Source organism: Epinephelus moara, chromosome 6 (genome assembly GCF_006386435.1).
Source record: "Epinephelus moara isolate mb chromosome 6, YSFRI_EMoa_1.0, whole genome shotgun sequence".
NCBI classification, from domain to species: Eukaryota; Metazoa; Chordata; class Actinopteri; order Perciformes; family Serranidae; genus Epinephelus; species Epinephelus moara.
This window is the reverse complement of record NC_065511.1, coordinates 12221922-12249052: the sequence shown is the minus strand read 5'-3', so window position 1 is coordinate 12249052 and position 27131 is coordinate 12221922. Positions and strand designations below refer to the sequence as shown.

The 27131-nt window shown below is 40.8% G+C and overlaps 2 protein-coding genes across 4 annotated transcripts in view; one reads left to right on the top strand and one right to left on the bottom strand.

The window, feature by feature from the left end:
• The window catches only part of ube3d (ubiquitin protein ligase E3D), a 33993-nt gene extending 20118 nt beyond the window's left edge, over nucleotides 1-13875 (bottom strand). Inside the window, exons 1-8 of the mRNA XM_050046514.1 lie at nucleotides 13574-13875; nucleotides 9893-10104; nucleotides 9285-9375; nucleotides 5555-5777; nucleotides 4882-4954; nucleotides 4729-4807; nucleotides 3687-3795; nucleotides 1369-1535 (exon numbers count right to left, since the gene is read on the bottom strand). Coding sequence (XP_049902471.1) covers nucleotides 1369-1535; nucleotides 3687-3795; nucleotides 4729-4807; nucleotides 4882-4954; nucleotides 5555-5777; nucleotides 9285-9375; nucleotides 9893-10104; nucleotides 13574-13665 — 1046 coding nt within the window. The 5' untranslated portion in view covers nucleotides 13666-13875. The remainder of the gene's footprint in view (nucleotides 1-1368; nucleotides 1536-3686; nucleotides 3796-4728; nucleotides 4808-4881; nucleotides 4955-5554; nucleotides 5778-9284; nucleotides 9376-9892; nucleotides 10105-13573) is intronic.
• Nucleotides 13876-15387: 1512 nt separating this feature from the next.
• Nucleotides 15388-27131, top strand: part of dop1a (DOP1 leucine zipper like protein A) — a 32265-nt gene continuing 20521 nt past the window's right edge. For 2 of the 3 annotated variants that reach the window (XM_050046232.1, XM_050046229.1), the window contains exons 1-12: nucleotides 15388-15783; nucleotides 17706-17901; nucleotides 18131-18312; nucleotides 18413-18583; nucleotides 20494-20683; nucleotides 21814-21912; nucleotides 23641-23740; nucleotides 24737-24846; nucleotides 25629-25743; nucleotides 25911-26031; nucleotides 26409-26528; nucleotides 26873-26990. In XM_050046232.1, the coding sequence (XP_049902189.1) occupies nucleotides 17764-17901; nucleotides 18131-18312; nucleotides 18413-18583; nucleotides 20494-20683; nucleotides 21814-21912; nucleotides 23641-23740; nucleotides 24737-24846; nucleotides 25629-25743; nucleotides 25911-26031; nucleotides 26409-26528; nucleotides 26873-26990 (1464 nt within the window). In that variant the 5' untranslated portion in view covers nucleotides 15388-15783; nucleotides 17706-17763. The remainder of the gene's footprint in view (nucleotides 15784-17705; nucleotides 17902-18130; nucleotides 18313-18412; nucleotides 18584-20493; nucleotides 20684-21813; nucleotides 21913-23640; nucleotides 23741-24736; nucleotides 24847-25628; nucleotides 25744-25910; nucleotides 26032-26408; nucleotides 26529-26872; nucleotides 26991-27131) is intronic. The other variant, XM_050046230.1, reaches the window with a different exon arrangement.

Here is a 27131-nt window from a genome sequence, read left to right as displayed (position 1 = left end):
GCTGGTTTTGAGGCTCATGTAACCGATGTCCATACCGTGGAGAGTTTTACATATATCAGTAAACTGTAACTAGAAAATAAAATGATGTTTTTGCTGCCTCTAGCAGCAGCTGTAGTCTGCGAGAAAATAATTTAAATGGGTCGACTACAGGGGACTTTTAAGGTGGAACATTAACTTGTAATGTTACTCAATGCATGAGTTAACAATGTAAATCCATCAGCACACCTTAAATTTCGCTGTGACAACCTTGACCATTCCATCAGTTTTTATTGTGTCTCTTTGATGGCATACACTTTTAGCGATAAGTGGATCTTCAAGTGTTCAAAAATATATATTACTTTTGACCATGTTATGTGAACTGCATATATTCTAATCCTTACCTGCAGGGGGGAAAACGCATCATAAAGCGTCGTTCCTGTGGGCTTCGGCAACACTCAATCCCTGAGCATGCCTTAGAAGGACTAATGTAGAGAGACTCTCAATGGAATCTGTTCTATTTTGTTCTGAAAATGTCAGCATGCAGTCTCGTTCTGTGGACCATAAATGAGGTGCAGGCTTTCCTCTGTGTCACCGGTGATGAGGAAATAAACCGGGTCTTAATTCTTATTCTGGCTTGACAAAAACAGCAGTGCACTTTCTGTCACGGCTTTTGTTACCAGGATGACATCTCTCTTGGTACCCAGCATGCATCTTTGGTGTAATGGGTTCCTCTGCATCACTCGGCTCATACAGTTCCTCATGTCATTTAAATGCACTCTTACTGCTTTGACTGTAAAGACAAGCTTTTCTTCTTTCATGCGAGTTTTACTTCTAATTACCCTTTCTCCGTCAGTCAGCCGGTGGGCTTGTCAAAATGGTAGAAACAACAAAACGTCTCTGTTCTGCCTTCACTGTACGCGGCTGCAGGGAAAAGGAGGAGGAGGGAAAAAACGCTGAGTGCTGATTCAGTTGAAAATAATGAGGGTGGAAGGCTCTTCCAGTGGGGTGCTGCTGTACTGAACATGGAGAACCACATGCAGTACATCCACCTACACCTCTCTAATGCATCACAGCAAGGTACATGGAGCCTCGCTCCAGTCAAAACAACGTCTCCTGTATGTGCAACAAATATGAGCGTGACTTACACAACTGACAACACTGAGATGAAAATAATAGACAATTACGTCTGAGCGGGGACCCTTGGCGCTAAGTGTTCTAAGACCTAAAATCTGTTCGGCAACAAAGCAGTCTTTCATCCCTCGCAGTGAGCCAAGACAGGTGGTGATTGAGAGGGTGCGTTGGAAAGATGAAAGGATAAGATTAAGAAGAGGAAAACAAAGAATGAAGGGGGGGGGGGGGCGTTGGAGGATGCGGTAAGTCTCTGCTTACTCTCTCTGCTGGATGCTTGTGTCAGAACAGGCAGTGTAGAGGAGTTTCAGGGCTCTGGCAGCTCTGGGTGATGGACTGTGAAGAGCGGGGGAGCTGATAGACCTCTCACCCCCGACACACGTTTCTGGGACTGATGCTGTGATGGAGTCGCTGTTCAGCAGCCAGAGCTGCGGGGAGGAGCAGACAGGTCACTTAACACTTGAGATACACATGCCGGATGTCATGTGGGCGAAGGAATCACACTCTGCAAAATCAAGTCTCTGCATCCACTCATGCACACCAGAGTATCTCAGGTGTCTTATAAACAATGGTATTAAATCACGTGATGGGATACAGGATGTTGTACAGGTTGTATTGATTTAACTGCTAGCCACATTAAATTTTTTTAAGTATATAATGACCCTCCGACACATTTAACTCTTACCTTTAAAGTGATATTTAACTTTTTGGTTTGAGCAATTGCACAAATATATCCGCTATTGGCAACTGGCTGAGTACATCGCAGTTCTTTTTTTGTGTGGCAGTTTTATTTTGCTAAATTAATGGTCTGTCTCTAAAGAATAAGTGAGAGCTGCTGCTCAGCGGGCAGCTGGCAGAGTCTTTAGTAAAGTGTGGAGCTAGAGCTGGCTATGCAAAACCACTCAGCAACAGACTCTTGTTCAGCGAGCTCACCCAGGAGCACTGAGAGGCAGCGGCAGAGAGAGACAGGAGGGAAAAACAGCCAACATATTTCACACGTAAAATAGCTTGTTTGCAATCACATGAATATTATGATGGTTGAAATGACTGTGTGAATTGAATTAAATAAACATAAAGGGTATGTGATCCATACAGAATGAAGATTTTTGCCACAGCTTGACTGATTTGTCCAGTGTGGACACAACCGTTATAAAAAAGAACCTCATCCTCCAGACCTCCTGACGTTATTAACTTTACATGGCAAGCTGATGAAAGTGCACAAGAGTCTAGTGGACTATTTTGTGTGCAGTGGGGTCTACGTCTGAAATGACTGCTATCTTGTTTCTGGCTAAGTTAAAATGCTTGAGTTTAACTGTAGCTTATTTTAGATTTTAGCGCTGTATAAGGATGCAGTGGCTGTCAAGCTACTATTTTACTAGGTTAACTGTACCCAGAGGTCTGGTGGAACGTTGTTAAAAATCAGTGTCTTGGCTTAAAAATGGAGAAGTTATCACAGCACACTGTCATTGCATCCAACTTTAACACAATGCCTTTATGTTAATGTCTGACATTAGCTGACTCTGCTTCTCAAGACGCCTCCTCTACACCTGCCGCCATTTATCTGACTTTCCCTCTCACTACTGTTCCTGAGATGCAGAGTCTGCTGGTGGCAGAGTAGAAATAGCTGTCTAGATGAGCACATTAACAATGTAAATGATTGTAGAGCTACAGGGAGCTTAAAAGCCATGTAAACAAAATTATATACAGCACAACTCCTCCTAAACCCCAAAGTTTCTGTCTTGATTTCTGTAACTTTACCGTATGTGCATGTGTTTGTCTGTGAAGGACTTTTTGAAAGCAAAAGGAATATATACTTGTCTATGCAAAACCCACAACATATTTGGACCCATAATAATGCTCTATGCTCATTTCTGTAATTTGTTACCTTCATCAAATGTGCAAGCTCAGACTGTGGCAGTCAGTTACATATTGGGCTTTAATAAGGTCAGAGGACACGAAAAAAAAGATTTGAAGGGGAAAAAGATGGTTGATTTTTACAATTACTACTATTATGTTTCTCATATGACAATAAGGAAGTAAGGCTGTCCACAGAACTAAAGGGTTAAAAAGCAAGCCGTGCACCTCTGATATGATGCAGGTTACTTTTTCATTTTGTAGTATTGAAGAATTCAGAAGTCAGTTGGTTTCATACAATGTGATTTATATTATTACTGCTCCCCATTTTTATGTCCTGCAGTTCAAAGTCTGACTATTGATGGGATACTTCAGACAATTTATGTTATGCAGATGATAAGATTTCCTAATACCACCTGCCAGCTTCGGCTAAAATAACATCAATATTGGAGTATAAACACTAAAGCACACACTCTAAACTGTACTGTTAATTACATTCAGTGCCGTGTTTCTGTTGTTTTACAAAGAGCCACTTGTCATAATCCATTTGTAGCTGATTTTAAAGAAGCTGAAAGCCTGGCTATAAGCTCAACAAATCACAGTCAATCAGCTTTTCATATCGCTTAATGACCTGCCACATCACTCTTCCCACTTCTTAAATAATTGAAGAGTCTATTTTTACCCAAATTTCATGTGCTTCTCTGATTATGCCATCTCGTTCTTACCAATAAGAAAGCTTTTCCATCAGGAGTCTGGACAGAGAAGTGGAAGGTGCTCAGCGAGGTGGACAGCCCCAACAGCCTGGCTGCTACAGTCTTCTCCAGGAAGAGCGATCTGTCCAAAACAGACAGTGTTTATTCATTCACAGTAGAACAGAATGGAGGTATGAATGTCTTTTGGAAACAGGACATGGTGTCGAGGTTTTCCTTCTCACCAAATGCCTCCAAGATAAAGTTATGGAAAAATTAGTCACATTTTCTGGTCATGCATATGCCCACTACTAATTCTGGAAGTTAAATAATGCAGCCAATCACAAAGTACATGGAGAGCACTTTAACAGGGAAATGGTTTCTCAAAAGGTGGTGAAAAAAAAATCCTGATGCTTGGGCTTAATCTTTAAATTATTCACACTTGCACTGTGGGATTATTAAAATGTTTAATTCAGACCGACCATTACAAAAGGCTGAACACAGAGCTGACATGTGTCATTCTGCAAAGTTTCGGCAAAATCCAGTCGCTGGTGTGTTAGATTGGGCGAGACTGGCATACAATTTAAGTATTAGATATTTATAGCCCATGTGCTGCATTGACTTTGAGGGACAAAAATATATGACAAAAGTCACAATGGTTATTCGTCAATTTCTCTTCTATATCTTCTACATATAAGAGCCACGTTTCATCCATTTACCCATGAAACAATGTTTCAACACATTTTCATGGAAAAAAATCTTAATTTTTCTGACTTTTCAAGGACACATAATAAAATGTCAACGATAATTCACAATGTATAAGTATATGGCAGAATAAATTCGCTGTCATGCTGCATTACGTGAAAGGTTATCTATTGAAGATTAATGTAACAATTAATTCTATTAAACACAACAAAATTTGATGTTTTTTTCCATAACTTTCAAGGATTTTATTCATACCATCCTGGAAAATGCCTGGAAAATGAGATTTAAAATATTCCATGATCATGGCAACTCTGTTTAACAGCCACAGTTTGCCAATTATCACCACTAGAAGCTGCCTTGGATCAAAACCTGCCTGTTCACAGAAGCTTGTGGCGTTCTGTCTCCAACAGCGGGCTCCACCACCACCTGCGTGATGTACAGTTTCAGGGTCTCTGTAGGATACAATAGAGAAAGGCTCATGAATGCTGTCGAAAGTTATGATTATAATCTATAGGATGATGTATACCTGCTGCCACAGCCTCTCCCAGCACTGATGAACAGCTCTTGCAGGAGACGAGTGCCAGTCGGCGGCAGGGTTTCTGTGCGTAACCAAAGGAAAAAAAAGAAGAAAATTATTCACCACAACATACACCCGTCTTTAACTTGGCTGTTTTATAACCGCAATCAATAGTCACTATGACCAGGATGGAAGGCAGAGGAGAGGAGACAGAGAGATATATACAGCAAGTAGATTGTCATTTGATCTTCTGCTCTTTCTATTTTTCTCACTTTCAGTCATGCAAAGAGTGCCACTCGTGCTGAGAATGACTAATAAAAGAGTAGGGAGATCAATCCTCGTCTGCAGAGTGCGAGAGATTGACTTCACTGATGCAGCCGTCTGAGAAGTGCGTGTGTGCGTGGGTGAGTGAGTACACTGTATGATACGAATATGAATCCAATTTTTGCCTTTTATCAAAACAAATCTGGTATTGACCATTTAGTGCTTCCCCCACTTCCTCCTTCACTGCAGCTAGTGAGAATGTTTTTAATCGATATAATTCTGATAATTGTCGGAAACAAAAACCTCTCAAAAATCCTTGGTTTTGTAGGAATCCCAAAACTTTAAATGGTTTAAAGGCTTCGTATTCCTTCTAAGAATAAAGGAGCATACTAGCTGTTTTCCTCTGCACGTCCCTCACCTTTGTATCTTGACTGTCCTCTGAGCCAACAGTGCTCACTTCCTCAGTGAGAGTCTGTTGGCAGCTGCCGTCTCTGGCTAGGAGGAGGAAGGAGTCACCCACTAAACAATCCTCTGCTCGGGGCAGCAGCTTCTTGTTTGCGAATGGATCGGGGTGGCAACACCAGTCGTCGACGATGGCGTTCCAGTTGCCATTAGGGAGAGGGAGAACTCGCTTAAACACTCTGAAGAAGAAAGAAAAAAAAACAATTACAGGCTTTCCTCCCACCATTGTCCAGTGATTATCGGAAATTGCATCATTTGGTTCTTGTTGCAGTGAGAGCTGTTATCTTTCAATAAGCAGAGGGTCAGAGAAGATCAGAATACAAAGGAGAAAACAATCTGACAAAAGGACCCAAATGACATCAGAAACTAAAGGGGGGCAGGACAAAAAGTCCTTGTACGGAAAGTTTCTTAAGGAAAGCTGGTGCAATGATCACAATATCTAATATTAGCATTATATTGTGATTTTCTTAATCTCCTCATAATATATTTACATATATTTAAAGCAGCATTTATGGATTTTCTTTGGCCATCGCAAACACATTAGCAAATAATTATGTTTTAACACATCCTTAAATTATGAAGCATTCATTTGAAAACATGTTTCTGGCCACCCGATGAGTTGAAGTCCAATATTTTCTCTGTTTTTGGTCTCCACCAAGTCCTGGGAAAACATCTGGCTCTTAAGCTGCTGAATGCCTCACTATGTTTGCCAGCTGATCGCTAACTTTGTTTGATGTTGCTGTTTGGTGCTGAGTAGGAAGTAGATAAAGGATTCATCAGAGCTGTTTTAAACTGAAAACGGATGCATTTTGTGGCTGACACAAAGCTGATGAGAGCCATGAGACTGAACCAAGTGGCAACCTCTGGGGCTGAAAAATGAAGCCAATGCGGAAGTACTAGAAAACTGCAGTTCCTCAAATGGCCATTTGAGGCTTGCTCCAAAAGCCAGTCCAGACCTCCATGTTAAAATGCCAAGCTTTACAGCCTGGTACAAGAAACGTTTTTTGGTCTCTATAGCTAATTTCCGCCTTCATGACAACTGTGCAGGGAGTGAATTCTTTTATAACTCACCCTTCTACATTTTATTAAGGCTTAAAGTTACGCATATTTAAGGGTGGGCGGCTTTAAGTGACAGGCTGCATCGGCTTCTCAGTCAGAGCCTCCCCTTGCTTCTCCACAGCGCCAGTCTCTTTCCCAAATATAGTCACTTCTGGCTCCAAAAAAAACCCAAATAGCGAAATGCCGAACTCTAGGCTTCAAAACGGGAGTCCACATACCAATGGGTGACGTTATGGTAGCTACATCCATTATTTTTACAGTGTCTGGACTGAACCAAAAAGTAACATTTTTGGCTGTTAAACTAAATCAATGAGCTAGAGATACAAGATAGTAATGGTGCTGTACACTACAAACAGAACATAAACACAGCAGCAAATAAAGATTTGTTATTTAAAGATGTAGTGGAATAAAATGGCAGAAAATAAGGTCACACTTCTTCTGTGTGTTCGTGTGTGTTGTAATCTGAGCTTCTCTGTTCTTTGTTGCGGTAAGCTGGCCCAGTAGTGCATTAATGTTAGTGCATATGTGTATTGCATGGTTAGCTCATTGCTGCCCCTCTGCACTGTGCTCATACGGTTACTGTTGATAACACTGTCCCAACCTATGCCGTCGTCAGGGAAGTGCAACGCCCACCCTCTAGTTCTCCCTTCTTAACATCATTAGTTGTTAGTGCTGGTCACGCTGGTAGCACTGTTACCTGCTAGCCACCGGCTTATCCACCTTCATGTTGAGAACTGTAAATCTGAATCAGACTTTGAATTACTGATACGCTCTGAATATTGTACAGCTCATTCAAAAAGCTCAGAAGAACAAAGAGGGAACCGTGGAGTAGTTTTTTTGTTTTGTGGAATCATCACCACTAGTAGGAATGCACCGAATATTCGGTAACCGAATATATTCGGCCGAATATTGCAAAAAAACACACATTCGGTATTCGGTGGAATAAGTTAAAAGCAAGGCCGAATAATAGCGGAGTGTTTTGATAACGCAATCAAACAGCGTGCGGTGACGGACGGAGTAAAATGTCGGCAGTGTGCCGATATTTTACTCCATCCGTCACTGCACTTGCATTTGTGACTAAAAATAGTTTTGTTCGAGCAAAATAAATCATTCAGCACGTAGTGCGAGTACAGATTTCAACCAGCATCAGAAACTAAAGGCGAATCCTGCCAGTTGTGGGTTGAACGGGGGTCACAGACACAGACAGGAATGTATTCCTGTCAAATACGGCGGCCATAGGCTTACCGGTGACGGAGAAGTCCGGCTCCAATAATGTCCTCTTCTTGGTGTCATGACTGCCCAGAAGTACCTGAACAGCTGAGCCGTGGCAGCACACAGGTATGTGACGTGTCAGAGGAGAAGAGCCGTTCACATTTCTCTCTTTGTGGCAGGTAACGGCCCACAAACCTCACCGCACTTTAGGGACTGTTCATTACTTATGAAGGGACTGTTCTTTACTTGTCAGGGGAGGAGGGTGGCTGGTTGATTTTTATTTTATTTATTTATTTTATTTTGATCCCCGCTATGTTAATCACTTATTGATGCTGTTTTTGAAGTATGAATAAGTCAGTAAGTAATTAATTCCATTGAAATATCATTGATGTATTATAGAAAAGTGATTTATCTTTTTATAAATGACAAAAGGCACATCTGCCTCATTTTCGCTGTGGTATCCTGATACTACTCAGAACCATGATACTTTCACTGGTATCGTACCGTGGGTCCCAATTTTGGTACCGTGACAACACTAATCTGGAGGGGGTTCATCTGCAAAAACTAATGAAAAACTAAACAACGGTATTCAATATTCGGTACTCGGCCAAGCGTTTAATTTTATTCGGCTTCGGCCACAAATTTTCATTTCGGTGCATCCCTAACCACTAGCATCACCTTTTCCACTACATGTAGTCATCTGGCACATTGCTAATACAAAAATATTGAGGGATGCAGCTTTAACACAACAGTTGTTTTATTCATTCCAGTAAAGCACTTAGTGTGCACTATTTTAGGCTGCAAAGAGAACTTCCAGAAGGTACTTTGTGATGGTTGCAATCAATGGTAGCATTAATACCTCTGAGCAGCCATGAAATGGAACATATTGCTACAAAGCATAATGAGGCATAATGTTGTTGAAATTATAACTTTTACCCTGCCCCAAAGCACTTATCTTGACATTTTTACTTTTCCCAGCCCTTGTTGAAAACAAAAAATACATTTTTGGCTGCTTTTATTGGGCTATTGCTGAGAAACATCGCCAGAGGCCAAGGGTCTCTGTGCTGCAGCTATTGCAATTTTCAGCATGTCACCTTGCCGAGCAGAGAAAGCTACAAGCTGAGGGCTATAAGAACAATCCCACTGTCCAGCTGAACCACCTCAAGGTAAGAAACACAATTGGTTTTTAATGGGTAGCGCAGACCTTTACGTCACGCTGACTCTATAACTCTAACCCAGTCGGCTAGATAACTGTGGACTCCGCCGCAGCTCCATCCATCAATTTTTCTTTGCCAGACTATCACTTCAACTGCTGGGTCACACCATCAATAAACACCCCCTTCTACTTCCGCGGAGGAGGGTGTAAATAAAAACACATTTCCACCGACGCTCTTCCTCGTCTGTCTGCTCCTCACCTGTCCTCCAGCAGCCTGGTCATGCAGCCCTGGCAGTAGAAGCAATAAGTCTCTTTTGCCCGGAGTGTCTCCATCACACTGTCAGAAGCCTCTGTGGAGGGCCAAAGGCAAACAGATAAATGAGGCAGATTTGGTGAAAGGGTGGTAACCTTGTACTACAGAGCACAAAATCAATAAGGTATTGTGTGGCGAAGGTGGCTTGAAGAGGGAGCGGGCAATCAATCTGATTTTCATTGGATTTGTCAATGACTGTCCTCAGCTATAACTTCTTCTTGGGCGAAAAATTGCCAAGAAGATGGAGTCTGTGGATATTACGCAATGACTCTGGGGTACACTTTTGATGATATGAGATCAAACCAAAACTTAAAGGGAGTATTCTCATGACTCTGATGATCAGTTGCTTGTGGGCCTGAGGGATTCTGAGAGCAAAATTTACACCATCACTGTCTCAGATGACCAAGTGACTCAATCCAATTAATTCAGAATAGAAAGCAAGCTCTAAATAGCTACCAAAAGACTTTGTTCTCGCCTTGGCACAGAGGAGTGTAGCAAAGCACAGGGGGGTTGCACGTGTCTGGATGTGTTTCCATAGCTGTCCTGGACATTACCTTCATCTGCGCTGTGCGTGACACTGATGCGCAGTCTGAAGTGAAGCTCCTCTTCACAGGATTCTCCCGCAGGTGTCGGAACGCAGGATCCCTGCTCGAAGGTGACTCCTGCTGGCAACATCAGGCTCAGCTCACCTCTGGGAGTCTGAATGCTGAGAGAAGACTCTCCACCTGTCACGGCCACATCTGCAGGACTTTTGGCCACATCTTTCCTGAAGAGCAGACGCATGATGATGGTTTACACACACAGGTTCAAAAGAAACGTATACAATGAACACATGTTTTTTTTTTTTTTGCTATGAGTTAGATGAGAAGATCAATAACTGTCATTTTTATAAGGTAAATGTAAAACTAGAGCCAGGAGATTATTATCTTAGCTTAGCATAAAGACTGGAAACAGGGGAAAACACTAAGTTTTCTCACAGGTTTACGTTGTATATCTAAGACTTTTTTATGCACTCAAGGGATTTATTTGTCAATTTTTGGTCACAAATTTGTTAAAAATTTGTGTTTGTGAGAACTTCTCCTTTCACAAGATAATCCCAATGTCAATGGCACGCTCCCTCAAAACTTGTGACACCTGAAGCATATTCTTGTGTATTAAAACTGCACATTTTAAAGTGGCTTTTAATTGTGACCATCCCAAGGCACAACTGTGTAGTAATGATGCCATTTAATCAGAATCTTGATATGTCACACCTGTCAGGTGGATGGATTATCTTGGAAAAGGAGAAGTGCTTCCCAACATGAATTTAGTTTAACAAATTTGGGACCCAGTGGCACCATGGCGCAGTGGTGCAGCAAGAGGATTCCTGGTTCGAACTCATGGTGGGGGAGCCCCCCCCGTGTCAGCGTGTCCATCCAAAGACATGCAGATTAGGTTAATTGGTGACTCTAAATTGCCCGTAGGTGTGAATGAGAGCGTGAATGGTTGTGTCAGCCCTGTGATGGTCTGGTGACCTGTCCAGGGTGTACCCCGCCTCTCACTTAATGACAGCTGGGATAGGCTCCAGCCCCCCATGCAACCGCCAACAGGATAAGCGGATACAGAAATGAATGAATGAGATTTGGGACCAATATTTGAAAGAAATGTATCTACTGAGTACACGAAAAAACGGTCTAAGATCTTTTACTTAAACCTGTGAAAAACAGGAGCAAAAACAAAAGAGTTGCATATAATTTTTTGTTCAGTGTGGTTGTTCTAGAAACTTTATGCATAATTAGTGCATAACAGCCAATATCCCAAAAACTTGGCAACATGAATTCATACACATGGGCCTATGGATTCGGCAGGATCTGTAATTAGTCAAAGTCTCAGTACAGTGATTAATGAGTCAGCCTTTAGTGCAGACCAAAAACTGTACAGAAATGTAACTACATATCATATATATTTAAATAAAGTCTATGGGGCAGAACAAAATCTGGCTTTCTCCGTCACGTACTCTGAGTGGAGAGATGTAAAAATTAAAGTCCACTGATTGTTCTAACATTCTCTGCAGACTAGACCTACTAAAGTAAAGAACTATTATTAATAACACTACTACAACCATTAATAGCACCTCTCCCTCCTGCGGCGTGCTGCTGTCGCAGCTGAAGGAAGTACTGAGTAATGATTGAGTTTGGGACGACCACCGGCTGAGAGAGGCACTCTTTAAACTGAAAACAAAATGGATTGTTACAGGACATTATTAATAAGTTTACCACTTTTGTTCTTACACCAGTGGACCACTGACAGTGTACAGTCCCACTCTAAATGAGTGTTGGCTTTGACTAAATCTGGCTTTGTGAGAAATGTTTTACTTTAGCCCTCCTTGTCTTCACATAACTTTCAGCCTGATATTTTTGTAGTTATATACTGAGAAGAATAAGATTTCAGCCAGAGTCAGCTTTCCACTGAAAATTCAATAAGGACTAGGGTTGATTTTACTGCCTGTCAAATCTCATTAACCCCATCTAGTGATATTAAGGATGCATTACATTCACTTAACTAAAGGAAGCAGTATCACACTATAAAAACACTCAGTTACAAGTAAAAGTCCTTAATGCACCAAAAGTACTCATTATGCAGAACTGTGCCTGTCAATGCTGTAATGTTGTATTATAAGATCATTAATATGACAAAAGTTCAAACACATCACCTTTGTTTTTGCTGCCATGTTTTCACAGGTTTAAGTTAAAGCTAAAGTTAAAGGCCTTCTTATGCATTAACTGATATATGTTTGTCAAATTTTGGTCACAAATTTATTAAATTCCATGTTAGTGAGCACTTCTTTTCCAAGATAATCCATCCACCTGACAGGTGTGACATATCAAGATGCTGATTAAACAGCATCATTACTGCACAGGTGTGCCTTGGGATGGTCACAATAAAAGGCCACTACAATGTGCAGGAATGTCCACCAGAGCTGCTGCCCACGAACTTAATGTTCATTTCACTAACATAAGTCATCTTAGTATTGTTTGCCTTAACTTGGCAGTGCATCCAACCGGCCTCACAACCGCACAAGTCCGTTACGATGATAAACTGTTGTTAGGTCAAGACCCTGGTGAGGATGGTAAACATGAAGATGAACTTCTGATTGTTTGTGCAAAAATTCTTCAGTTGTACAAAGCATTTGTTGCATCAGCTGTCCAGGTGGCTCATCTTATCTTGCAGGTAAAAACACAGGATGTGGAGGTCCTGTGCTGGCGTGGTTACACGTGGTCTGCAGTTATGAAGCTGGTTGGATGTACTGCCAAATTCACAGAAATGGCATTGGAGACAGCTTATGGTAATGAAATAACCATTGAGTTCACAGGCAATAGCTCTTGTGGGCATTCCTGCTGTCAGCATGTCAATGGCAAGCTCTCCTAAAACATGCAACATTCATGGCATTGTGTTGTGTGATCAAACTGCACATTGTAGAGTGGCCTTTTATTGTCACCATCCCAAGGCACATCTGTGTAGTAATGATGCTGTTTAACTAGCATCTTTACATGCCACATCTGTCAGATGGATGGATTATCTTGGTAAAGGCCACTAACGCAGATTTTAACAAATCTGTGACCACAGTTTGAGAGAAATAAGTGCATAAAAAAGTCTGAGATCCTTAAATTAGACCTGCAAAAAATGGGAGCAAAATCAAAAGTGTTGCATTTAAAGGTTTGTTCTGTATTTATGTAGGTGTACTTTAATCTTGTAGTTTGTCAAGGTGGACAGAATGTAACAACTTGATATGATAATCATCTCTAATAACGCATCATATTTTGAAAATACTGATGAAATCAAACATATAGTGAGAGTTGTGAGGACACTTGCACCCATCAGGTTAACCTTAGCTCCCATTGATTCAGACCAGAGAGGCAGATGGTTTGGATTCAATCACTACAGTAAAGGCTTGTTTGACTCATTTTGTAACACATTGTAACACACTTTGTTATTGCTAACTCCTGCAAAGTGTCCAACCAAAGTCGCATGTAACAGAGTGTTAAAGCCCAAACAACAGTAAGCTAACATCATAGAGATGTGACGTTAATATTTAACTAGGTGAGGAGGTGCAGCATCAACTCACATTGACTGTGCTACCTTAGCTAACGCTCTTAGCTAGCCTAGCATGCATTGTACATTTACCAAGACACTGAATAATGTTCAATACCTAACTGTTAATGTTTTGTTCGCTAGCTTTCTATCATAACATTTACCTGACAATGAGCAGTCCAGTCTGAAGCCTTTTCCTCAGCTCTAAGAAGACTCCAACTCCATGTGTTGTGGCTGGCATCTCCAAGTCTGCCATTCAGACAGTGCGATATTCAGAAAATTAAAAATATATATATATATATATATATATCACACATTCATCAAAACTCAGCTGGACTAGTAGACTCTGGGTGGCAGCATGAAATCCAAAGTAAGACGAACATAAAATCACATCTATCTCATTCACAGTAACGTTAGTGAGAGGGATCCAGAGGTTGGTACATGACTGCAGCGTGACGATACCGCCGGTGTCAAATATGCCATAGTAGGAGGAGAATATCCGGTCAGACCTTTCAAAATAAAACTAGGTTAAGCGATCCTTTTTTATTTTTATATTTTTGTAAAGTTCAAGTAAGATAAAGATTACAGGAGCATTACCATAGACTGTAGCCTATATAAAAATCATAACTATAAATAAAAAAGATTCTTAAGTCTATGAGTATTACTTGAGAAGGGTGTTCAAGATAGACCCCTTTTGAAACATGCTGACCCTTGTCTTATGAATTGTGTCTTTTCCACTTATAAAAATGTTTATTTTTACTTTTAGTCATAATGCTGAGATATATCTCAAAGCTATGTGTGTCTCTTTAATAGCCTATATGGCACTGTTGTAAAACTCTGACCCATTGCCAGACTCTTGGAGGCCTAGAGATAGATAGATTGGTCCTTCAATAAAACAGAACCACAAGATGCAATGCAGGACCTGTCTTGGTGCAAAGTTTTGGGGCCTCCTGGTGGTTTGGTTCCCAGGGCAGTTGTACGTTTTGCTCATTGGTAATCCACCCTTGACCTGACCCATGAGTGAATGAAACAAAATTAGTGAAAAACTACTTTGTTTCAGTATTTCTATAATTATTTCTTGTTATTATTTAGCCCAAAAGCATTTGATTGTGTAACTTATAAGAGTGTATGTCCTCAGAGAGTGGAGGCAAGAGAATTTGTCAAAGCTGAACAGCAGAATCATCAGGTAACTTTATTTTATAGATATTCTGTATATACTGACAGAGTATGGTAATGTTTTCCATTGATATCAATATACATCTTTTCTGGTATGATATGTGGATTACTGTGTTATTACTGCTATCTATCAATCGATCGATCTATCTATCTATCTATCTATATTAAGGACTGTTCTTTACTTATTATTATTATGTTGACGCTCCCTGTTTTTCCTTGAGAAGATGCATGACCCTCCCTTCACAATAAATTATATTTTCAAAATTTACCCCTTGATGTTTGAAAGTTAAAAGTTGAAGATGAAATTCTGGAGTTGAAGAAAAAAAACCTGTCTATTTTTGGCCAAATTTTAAATGAGACATAGACTAAAGTGATCTTGATGAAATATCACTATTTTAAGATCAGATTCGGTCATGTGTTCTTTTTTTCTGATGGAAACATTCGTCACAAATTATGTGTCCTATGATCATTGGAAATTTGAATTTTTACAGTGTCTGGCTATGATAAAGGGTGTAACATATTTTCTTTAAAAATTGCAGGAAAATAAATACAAAATGCAACCATTTAAAGTTGCATGTCCCTTCCCAAACCAAAATAAAAAACATAAGTCTCTCCCTAGCGTTAAAAAATGATTGGACATGCCTCCTCCCAGCCTCTCATAAGTAACGAACAGTCCCTAAATCAACATTGAATTTTACGTTATGGAAAATATCCGGCTTGTATTTTGAAAAAGTAGCACATTACTTCCGGTATGTTTCAGTGTGACTGTGGGTGACTTGACCGAGCAGAGAGGCGGAAGACGTCCATGCGGAAGACCGGAGCCGTTGGACGCTATGGTTGGACGTACAGCTAATCTGCAGTGCAGTCTGGGAGCTGTCAATCGTCTCGCTTTGTATCTTTGGCACTGGAAGCAACTGATGCGCTCATCACTGTTTATTTACACACTCCGGGACACTACAAAGAAGAATAAGAATATGTAGAATATAATCACCCACTATCTGCCTCCAAAGCCTTCTTGTCAAAGGACGTGACTAAATGAACGGTGACATCGGAGCCGGGCCCTGCATCTCTATCATTTAAACAACCTGCTACCAACGTTAGCTAGCTTGCTAGTCATATTATTGACGTTGTCAGCCGTATTTATTCAGCGAACCGGGCACATGATTGAATGACAGTGGCTGTCCTGTATCCTAAAACGGTAAGCTTTCATATTAACTTATTTTTTAACGCCATAAAGTGTCATGGACGTTAGCTGAAGTCACCTCACCTAGCTAGCGACAGTGTAGCTGTTAGCTATCGATAACTGTATCACTTTCCCTCTCACATACACGACTTCACACGGTAACAAAGCCTTTATTAAGAGCCAACAAACATTTCCTCGCTGAAGTGCGTTTTATATTAATTTTCGTTAATTGTATTTTCCATCAGAGAAGGTTAACATATGCAATGGCTGCTGTGGTATGGACGGCAGGTGTGCGTACCTGCTCTCATTACTACAGTACATTGTGTTATTGATACTTTACAGCCATACTCAGCTCAGTGTGTGCTAAACAGACAGCTGCCACAAGCTAGTCTCTCACACACACTGTTATATTTCCCGATATTTTCAACTATAAGACTGTCTCGGCCCCTCTGTTGTCGAATAAGTAAGTTATACTTCTTCTCAAACGTTATGATAAACATTGTAGTCGTCTGTGTGTCTGCTATAGACAATTTTCACGGCAGACATTTTGACATGTCACAGCAGTAAAAGCACAGGTGTGACTAATGACATTAATTAGTAATAGCCTAGTTGCAGTGGGCCTGATGGCTCACTGATAATGGCTATCTGGGACACTTGAATTGGCATCAAGTCATCAGTAATGTTATTAGTTCCACCTTTACTGCTGTGACAAGTCCAAAATGTCCACCATGAAATGTCTTTTGACTTTCTAAGTGGACAAATCTTACTACAGAAATGTCACTTGCCCTTTCTAAATCTGTTTGAGCCCCATACAGTTTAAACAGCACATAATATTGTAGGACTTGATGGGCCTAACAGCCATTTCCACCTCTGAAACTATCTGTGAGCTTTCAGCATGCAGTTATAAACAAAGATTTGTGTTGAAATGTATTTCCTCATTGGTTGTTCCACTTAAGATATTCATTTGACATCAAGGGAGAGAGGGCTGTGTGAGAAAAATAACGTCATGTCAACCAGAGGATTCCAATATTGGTACTAGAAGTAGACCGATAGATTGACCAAGCCCATTTATTTTTGTGGATACTTGCTTATTGCAGCTTTATCAGTAATCTGTCTATGTCAAGCTGTCAGCCAGTAAGTAACAAGACATTGCAAAGATGTATTTGAGTAAATTCAAAAATGATGTCACCATTCCAAGAATTCGACTTCATGTTTTATTTATGTTTTTAGTTCACATTCCACATTATGATTACTGTTATAGTGTGGTAATAATGATAAATATCCTGGGTTTGCACAATACTATTATCAGGACTGACTCACTTAAGGTCAAGGAACATGTTGTATCAGATGCGTTCATGTGCTAGTAAGTTAGCCTATATTTAAAACGCCATATAAAAGACAAGTACATGGAGCTAGTCTAACTGTATTTATGTTTTTAATAGTAGCTTGTCAGCCTGGATGATGCTGTGTAGGATGGACTTAACTATATCGCTGTGTGCTAACAAGACCCCAATTCTTAGTGTGACATACCATTCACACTCATCCTTCTCCTGCTCAACAGCTGCAGAAATTTGTTGCCTGGAGTGTGATTCCTTTAAAATAAATGTTTTCCTGAAAGACTGCATTGTAGGGAGTAGCAGCAGAGGCATTGGGTGAAAGTTGATAACTCCTCTTTGCAGAGTTTTTTTGTTTGAAGTCATTCTATATTTCATGATGTCAGTTGTATTTTTTATTTCCAAATACACAAAACAAAGATTGTAATGGCTGGCTATCGCTCCTCCTGATGTGTATGACTCCATCTATTAAAATGGCTCCAGCTACACCCTGACAGATATGGTCAAGAATGAAGATGACTAAGCTTTAACTTTCAGTCAGTGTGTATTGACGATCTTCTTGTTCTCATCATGTCTTCTTTTCTTTTCGTTTCTTCATTGCAGGTGTGATGTACATATGTGTGCCTGGTGTTTTACATTAGCGTAATAACCACCCAGGAGAATGAATGCAGAGGAAGTGGAGCTGCTCAGTGACTCCAAGTACAGGAACTATGTGGCAGCAGTGGACAAAGCCCTCAAGAACTTTGAGTACTCCAGTGAGTGGGCAGACCTCATCTCTGCACTGGGCAAACTCAACAAGGTAATGATCTCAGTCAGGCCACTGCTTGACATACACTGCACCATATTACAAGGAGTCTAAGACACATACATACAGTATACAAACATGTATGTATATATAGACTGTAAATACATAAAGCTAAATCATGTGTCATTGGTTTCAAACACATTGCATCTAATCTACTCTTGTGTGAGAATCATTCTATTTGTTACACTGTTGTCTTACCCACCATTTTACCATCTTGTCTCAGGTGTTGCAGAACAATGCAAAATACCAAGTGGTTCCCAAGAAGCTGACGATAGGCAAACGGCTGGCCCAATGCCTCCACCCTGCCCTGCCCAGCGGGGTCCACCGCAAGGCCTTGGAGACATATGAGATTATCTTCAAGATTATTGGACCCAAGAGGCTGGCCAAAGACCTCTTTCTTTACAGGTAATAGTGCAGTACCACTCGCAGCAGCCAATAAAGTTAGCTGGACATTTCAAGCTAGTATCAGATTTTGACATCACTTATGTCTTTTCCATCACCGCAGCTCTGGGCTCTTCCCTTTACTCTCCAATGCCGCGATGTCTGTGAAGCCTGTGCTGCTGGGGCTCTATGAGACCTACTACCTGCCCCTAGGAAAGACTCTGAAACCAGGCCTACAGGGACTACTGACTGGGGTTCTGCCTGGTCTGGAGGAAGGCTCTGAGTATTATGACAGGTGAGAAGAGTATGAATGGAAAGAAAAACACTTTTAATGTGCACATGTGGGCAGTGGAACAGGCCATTAGGAGAAAGCCTTTTATAGCATAATGTGGAAGGGAATTGATTTCAGATTGAATGAATGATGCATGAGATGGCAGGATGAATGCATCAAACTCAAGACACAGCCCAAGACTTTTGTCTCTGAGATAAAGCCTGTTAGTTTTACCGTCAAGGGGATGGTACCAGGAACTACTGGCAGACCTATTTCAGCTATGGTTACGCTTACTATTAGGGCTGGGCAATTTATCAGTATCAGGATGTGAGACCAGGTATCGTCTTAGATTTTGGATATCGTAATATGGCAAGTGTTGTCTTTCCCTAGTTTTAAAGGCTGCATCTCAGTAAAGTGATGTTCTGAAAGTGATTTTCTGAGCTTACGAGACTGTTCTAGCTGTTCTATTATTTGCCTTCACCCACTTAGTTATCATATCCACATTACTGATGAGTGTTTATCCAAAATGTCATTGTGTAAACATTTGTGAAGCACCAATAGTCAAGCCTGCAATATTGTCCCGATATTGATATCAAGATAGTTGCTAAAAGAATTGACATTTGGTTCTGTCCATCTGCCCAGCCCTATTTACTTTCTTTAAAAAAAATCCATATTTATAGTATTTCTTTTTGTAGCTCATTTTTGTCCTTCTTAGTTATCATACATTTAATATATGTTGACATTGGTTTAACGGTCTGTAAATTGTGCACAGCTGGCTAATTTCCTTGATAGTCACAATAAAAAAATATTAATATTAATATTTGTCTATATAATTGTGAATGATATCTCAGATATTACAAAAGATGGCTCATTATTAATGTCATCAGTGATTACTGTGACTGGCTGTAGAGGGCACTGCATTTACAGCTTAAACCAAAATGACATATTTGGCCTAGAGGGGGACCACATCATTGGACATCTCCATGTCAGATATTGTTAGTGACACCTCTGCTTTTCCTGGTTTGTTAAGTGTTATTTGTTAAAACGGTCCATTTATAAGTGTCAACATGCATACTGTCATCTTGTTTTCATTTAGATTTGTACAATATGTGTTATTGTTTTAGTACTTGTGTATCAGATATGCAGAATTGCACATTCTAGCTTTGAGTTTATTCTGCCTCTGTGAAACTGCAGAGGTGAACAGGAGGTTGCATTATTTTTTCTACCACCTGTTGCCATTTCCTGCTACAGTTTCAATAATTCAGTTTCCACACAGAGGGCCTTTGAATTTCTCAAAGCTGCACTTGGATTGTAAAAAAAAATCACCAATCTTATCAGCCTAAATCACAGCAGTGTCCCATCTGTTCTATTGGAAAAATCACTGATTTACCTTATTGCCTGGATTACAGTCAGTATTATGTATAGATACTGGAAATATATCCGACTCAGTTAGTAGAAATGACAAATAAAAGCTTCACAGTGAGATCTAAATGGCCTCGTAAACAGCAGTGGGGGAGTGCTCTGTTTAGATGAAACTCACCAGCATTTAATGGTGTATCTCTCTCTCTCTATCTATCTGTCTCTGGTGCTTTTGATATTGTTTGCTCACTTAGTGTGCTGTGTGATGTTACTTATACCACGGAGCAGTAAAACCTGACTGACTGGGCATTTAAACCTAGAAAACCACAATATTATCAGCAGAGAAAATCTGCTCATGTGTCTGCTTGATTCATTGCTTAACAATTGACCATTAAGATCATTATATGAGGTTCATAAGTACTGACTGCCTCAATCTGAGCAGGGCAGAAACACATTATTAAGTCTGCCAACAGCAGGTGAAGCAGAGTGCTGCTGCTTTGAATTAATGATTTCACTGTGCTGGTGTGTTTGCAATAATAAGCATGTTCACTGTGTCCTCTCTGTGTTTTTCACAGAACCAACACCCTGTTGGAGAAGGTGGCTGCAGCAGTGGAGCAGTCGGCCTTCTACAGTGCCTTGTGGGGCAGCATCCTGACCAGCCCTGCTGTGCGTCTCCCTGGGGTGTCCTTTGTTCTGCTACACCTCAATCGCAAGCTCTCTATGGAGGACCAGCTCTATGTCATGGGCAGTGACATCGAGCTCATGGTACATGACAGTACACTACAATACAAACACCCTATGTCAAAAATACGTAGCGACAGAATTGCGTGCCCCTAATGCCTGCTGTACAGTAGTAAACTTTGAAAAGACTTCTGTGTCTGTGACGCTCTCACATCTAAAGGCAACATGTTTTTTTAGTCACACATTACAAGATTTTGCAAAGAATGGGGATCTTGTACGGTCACTATTTTCTAGACTACACCTAGATTCGTTCTGAGATTGTTTCCCATCCTGCTCCTGGTGAAAATATACCCTTATGTGTCCACAAAAACACCAAACTGTAGAGACACAAGATAAAAGCTGTCAGATGTTGACAGTATTCTTGTCAATTTGGCATCAATATAATCTGCACAGATAAAATGTATTTGCGTACAAACTTTTTTATTTTGTCACCTCAAGAGAACAGAGACTTGTCCCATTCTAGCACCTACCCCTAGTCCCCTCAATGTTTACTGTCAACCCAGGTTGCTGCTTGTTTTTTTTGGTGCTGGAGAAAGCGCACCAGCTAGTTGTTTACAATGTTCATATTAGACTAAAAATTGACAATAATATTAAACATGTTTGATTTTTCCACTACATAAAAACGAGAAAAAGACTGACTTAAGACAGCTCGGACTGAGTTTTATAACTGCCTTACACCAAAAGATTGAGATCACAGGAGTGCACACCAACTGAAGAAAACTCTCATGATTTCATTCTGACATTGAAAGTTTGTCTGCAACAGTGAAATTGCTTGAAAAGTCGTGTAAAGTCAGCATAAGCTCAAAATAAGGTTTTGCACACCTGCTAGTTCCACTGAGGGACAACATTTACTACAACACCACACTTCAAAAAATCACATTTTAGTGAAGCTCATGTTGAAGTGATTTGGGTTGTTTAGCATCAGTTCTATGTTTTTATCAAGTTTTATTGTATATAAGTTTCCAAATGCAAATTTGGAATAGAAGGGTCAATATTAAAACTTTAATTTACATAGGAAGAAAAAGGAAGAGAGGGACATTTGCACACAGTGTTGACCGCAGAGCAAGTTCAAATAGGTTAATAGCGTAATGTTGTATAATGTTCTACATATTTTTAACATACATTGATTAATAGTGTGTCTCTGTTGTCACCAGGTGGAGGCGGTCAGTACCTCAGTCCAGGACTCAAGTGTGTTGGTGCAGCGGAGCACCTTGGACCTGATCCTCTTCTGCTTCCCCTTCCATATGAGCCAGGTAAGGAAAGCTGTGTGGCTGAGGTCTGGCTAAAACTACAGGCCCCTGTGTTAACTACAGTAAGGTGATGACATGTGTGTTCGTCTTTCAGTCAGGATTAGACTGACGAGTACAGTGCCCATTCAAAACATGCCTGTTTGGAACAGGCCGATTGCTGGGCCTGTGGTATTGCTGCTCACAGCCTTCTGGACAACTGTCATACATACAGCTTCACACTTGACACTGCACTTCTTTGGGTCCTGAGCGGTACACCTGGACCCCAGACAGCTCTATATCTATTATGATGTTTTGATATGAAAAATATAAAATTATTTTGCTATTCACACTCATTGTGCCCCAAATAACAAACAGAAGGCACCCAAAGCACCTAAACAATATGTAACTCAGTGGTGCACAACTTACTTAGTGTTTACTTCTACATCAAAGGAAAACATTTTAGGCCTGCAGATTTTACTCACAATATTTAACAATTAAAATATGATGCATTTTTATTCATTTAACTATCTAGCATTATATTAGAATAGAAAGCTCCACCTTTGTGTTTGTCTGGGGTCCCCACATCACGAAATCCATCCTTGAAAAACACACCGGTGAAATATTAGTGGGTGTATTCATTTCCAAACAGGCACATTAGTCGCTTGCTTTGACACAACCACCACGGTTATAAAGTAGACCATGGATTTAAGTAGCTGAGGCATTTTGCAGGTGGTAACGTTATTAGTATTCACACAAGAGAAGGGTGAAGACATGCTTGACTCTGTCCAAACCACCACAGTTAAGTAGAGCATGGATTTAGTTTGCGGGTATTATGTCCACACATACACACACACACCATGCACTTAGTGACTTTCTCGCTAGACTTGGTGACTTTTCAAACCGTTTTGTGACTTGCAGTTAAGAACGATCTCAGTCAGCGTGCAGCTCTCTCAAGGACCGCTTATACAAACAACTTCACGCTTGATGCTGCGCTTACTTTTTTCCTGGATCAAAAGCGTTCATTCCGAAAGTTACATCACTGACGCTTGAAATGTTTGAGCGTGCTACACTGTGACATCTCCTATCTTTATTCATCTGTTATGAGGACATGCATCACTCTCCAGAGAGCCCTGAAGCTCTGCCCTCTCCTCTGCCCAGAGACACAGAGCATTGTCTGCTTGTTTATCCAAAGTTTATTGATACTGAATATGCCGCTTGTCCAAATCGCACCAAAATTGACATTGCATATCCTTGGGCCCCCAGCAGTACACCTGCCAAGTGTGAATTAGATTGGATGCATGGTCTTCGAGATATGCGAAGGACACACCAATACACACACTTATACACACACACAAACAGACAGAGATTCCTTGCCCTATAGCTAGATGAATCTAACTGGCTCATTTTGATATATCAAGCTATTCACATTAGCTATTATTAGCATTAGTTTTGGCATTGTTGTTATGTTATGTCAGATGTGTGTCTTTTTCTCTTTATGCATTTTTACGTGCATGTGTGTGGTCATGATGAGGTCACTCAGACAGCCACGGTGGTGACTCACGCTGGCTGCTTGTTAAATCCTTCACCTCAGAACATTTCTGGGCCCATCAGGGCCGGGACAGAGCACTAATCTGACATCTGCAGTGTGTGTGTGCGAGTGAGTGAGTGTGTGTATTTGTTGGTATGTATGTATATGTGTGAAAGGGAGAGAGAAACAGTCACAAATGTTCTGGTCTGTTCTGTTGTGTTCAGGCGACTCGCCCTGACATGATCCGGATCCTGTCAGCAGCTTTGCATGTGGTTTTGAGAAGAGACATGTCCCTCAACCGCAGACTCTACGCCTGGCTGCTGGGTGCGAAACACACACACAGACACAGTACTGACATTCAAATGTACCAGGGTTCCCGCTCATTTAATTTCTGGAATAGTGTAAAATTTAGAGAGACACTTTATTCATAAGGGAATTTTTATGAATGTCAGGTAAATCTTTTTGGAACATACCAAAGTGGTATCATTGTGTATATTCACACATTTACTAATCCGTTGTACAATTAAGTGTTCACAACCTGTGGCGGGAACCCTGATATACTACTTTAACATGCACATTGTTCTGTTTTGTGATGTGCATAGGCACTGAGTGCGTGTGTGCTTTGTTGCCGTTTTCCTTTTTTCTGTTCTGTGAAACATACAGTAGGCATGTATCTGCTGTGGTCATGGTCTTACTTTATTTTCTCTTCTTTGCAACTTACTGCGGATGAACATGCTGGTAAGTGTCTGCATGGCTAAGGATCGACACCGAATGTCTCAAGCTCTCCAAAGCAACTTGCAGTGATTGCAACATTAGGATGTGTCAGATTTCTACATCACCAGAAGTGATAAGGATCAAATAAAAAGTGGCCTGGAGGTCATAAAGATAAACAGTACAGTGTGATTCTAATTCCACGTGTAAGACAGATTCAGGGCCAGTCAGAATGGGATACTATATTATCTCGGGTCCAGCTCCAGCTGTTTGCCTGGCACAAGTTTTTGACTGTTTAATGATTTTGAATACTGGCAGGCCCTACCACTCTGAATCTGGCCAGGCGTTTATTATGTGAAGCAGTCCAAGATGTACTTTGTTATAACATGACTGAAATCTGAGTGATGTTGGCTACAGTCATTGGGACTTTACAAAGAAGAAAGATGAAGAGGATGAACAGAAAGATACAGATAGTTAATCTCAGTAAACATTAAATCTCCATATGCTCTGCAACGGAGAAGAGCTTTGCCTCTTGCATTGTGCTTTAATACGCTGGATGTACATCTGAGTATTAATGTGATTAGAACTCCATGTTCTTGTTTTTTGAAGGCTTTGACAACAACGGGGTAATTATAGGCCCCCGCAGCACTCGGCAGAGCAACCCAGAGGAGCATGCGAGCCACTACTTCAATACCTTCTCTAAAGACATGCTGGTCCAGGTGAGATTTCAGGCTGTTAGCAGATAAGTCACCAGTGAAAAGTGGTTTTGTATGTAAAACTAGCTTTCAAAAAAATCCCCAAATCTGTCTGTCTGTCTGTCTGTCTGTCTGTCTGTCTGTCTGTCTGTCTGTGTGTTGCTTGAAGTTCGTCCTGAGTTTGGCAGATCTGGCCCTCTTTTGTCTGCCATGCAGTTTATCCATTCCCTTTAATCCCTCTCCCACATCCTCCCTGGGGTTTGCATATATGTCCTGCTCTCTTCTCCTATTCCCATTTGCCTGTCCTTTTGAAGACAGTTTCCAGTTCTCCCAAAGACTTTTACACGCACGCACACCCACACTTGTGTAATCTGTCCTGCCACGCTCAAAACAGCCTTTGCCCTCCTGGCATGTGATGAGCTCTGGTACTCCAGGGGTTGGAACAAGGGTCAGTCAGAGCAACCAGGAGGGGAAATTTTGTTTTTGAAAGTGTTTTTTTGTTTTTGTTTGAATTTTTGTTTGCTTCTCGGCCATCTGCTCTGAGATAGTTATTGTAGCTCCCTCCATTGGGAGAAGGTTGGTACTACAGAGACCGTCTGTTGCTGGCTTCACACCATTATGTGACAGACGAAGCGTGAAAACACACAAAAAAAACCCAAACACAAAAATTGAAGGGGGTTCAATGCAAATATAAAGGCAACATTAAAAAAAAAAAAAAAAGATTAAAAAAAAGCACAAAACCAAACATATGTGTCAAGTGGCTCTGGAGTTTATAGATGCTTAATGATATTTTTGTTTGTTTCCAGGCAATGGTGGGGATCTTGCAGGGCAAGGCCCGAGGAGGGGAAGAGGAGAGCATCCTTATGCACGACCTCAAGCCATTTCGCATCCTCATCAGTCTGCTGGACAAACCGGAACTTGGTAACCTGTCTATCAATATGTAAACACACACAGAGCAAAAACAGTCTTGTTAGTGTTGTAAATGCATAAATAAGGATGCGTGTCAGACAAGCAGCCTGTCACATAAACAAAATGTAATAAATCAACTGCGTATATCATCTCTGGTGTGTGTATGTGTTCCTCTGCAGGTCCAGCAATCCTAGAGGATGTTCTGATCGAGGTGTTTCGGACTCTGCACACACAGTGCCGAACAGAGTTAGACCTACAAAACCAGAGTCCATTCAGTAAAGACCACACACACCTCAGCAGGTCCGTCCAGTTCACCACTCGCCTGCCTGTGCTGGGTAGAAAATGCATAAAACTTAGATGAGCCCTTTAATGAAAGTATAGCTGATGAATCATCATAGACAATATTAGAACGTTTAAAATAATTTTTGGAAAACTTAACAGCATACTTTAAAAAAGCATATGGAAAATAAGTAAAACTGCAACCGAGAAATGAGAATTTATACTCAATTTTTTTTAAAGTTACAAGACATGGACTGACAATCAAATTTTGGCAATGTTGCCTTGTATACATTTTAACAGAATTAATCATTTAAATCCTGGCTAGCATTAAAATAGATGTGTTTGATAATTGACACAAATCATGATTAGCATGATGCTAATTTTGCCTTCTTTCTTAGTAAACTGCGAGAGAACAAGAAGACGGCAGAACTGATTAAAACAGCCAACCTCCTGTTCAACTCATTTGAGCCATACTACATGTGGGACTACATCGCTCGTTGGTTTGAGGAATGCTGCAGGTTTGTATATTAAAATTAATGTGCACATCACATCGCCACCTTATAAGGCACACCTAGCTAGTGTCAGAAACACTGCGAGTTAAGGTCTAAATAAAATTGCTGTCATGGTTTGGGAGCCATGTTGAAATAATGATGCATTTTCCTGTTGGATGACTTAAAGACTTAAAGAGATGCTGCTGGTCTGCTTCTCTTGTTCGGTGTGATATTGTGTTGAAACAATGCTCAGTTGGTACCACAGTTGTAATGTGTGCCAAGATGCTTTTCCCACCACCATTACACCCACACCTCAACTTGTGACATCAGACAAAGTGTATCAACAGTTTACATCATCGGCTCTGTTGCAGGAGGACAGTGAACAGCAGCACACGAGCACCACGGCACGCTGGGAGCTCAGATCCTCCAGAGCTCTCATTGGTGGAGTTCTGTCAGCTGGTCGATTTCCTGCTGGATATTGTTTCCTTGGTGAGACTTTCTTTCTTTCTTTCTTTCTTTCTTTCTTTCTTTCTTTCTTTTTCCTGTCTTTCTTTCTGTCTTTTTTCTTTGTCTTTCTCTCTTTCTTTCTTCCTTGTTTATCCCTATCTTTCTTTCTTTCCTGTTTCTTTT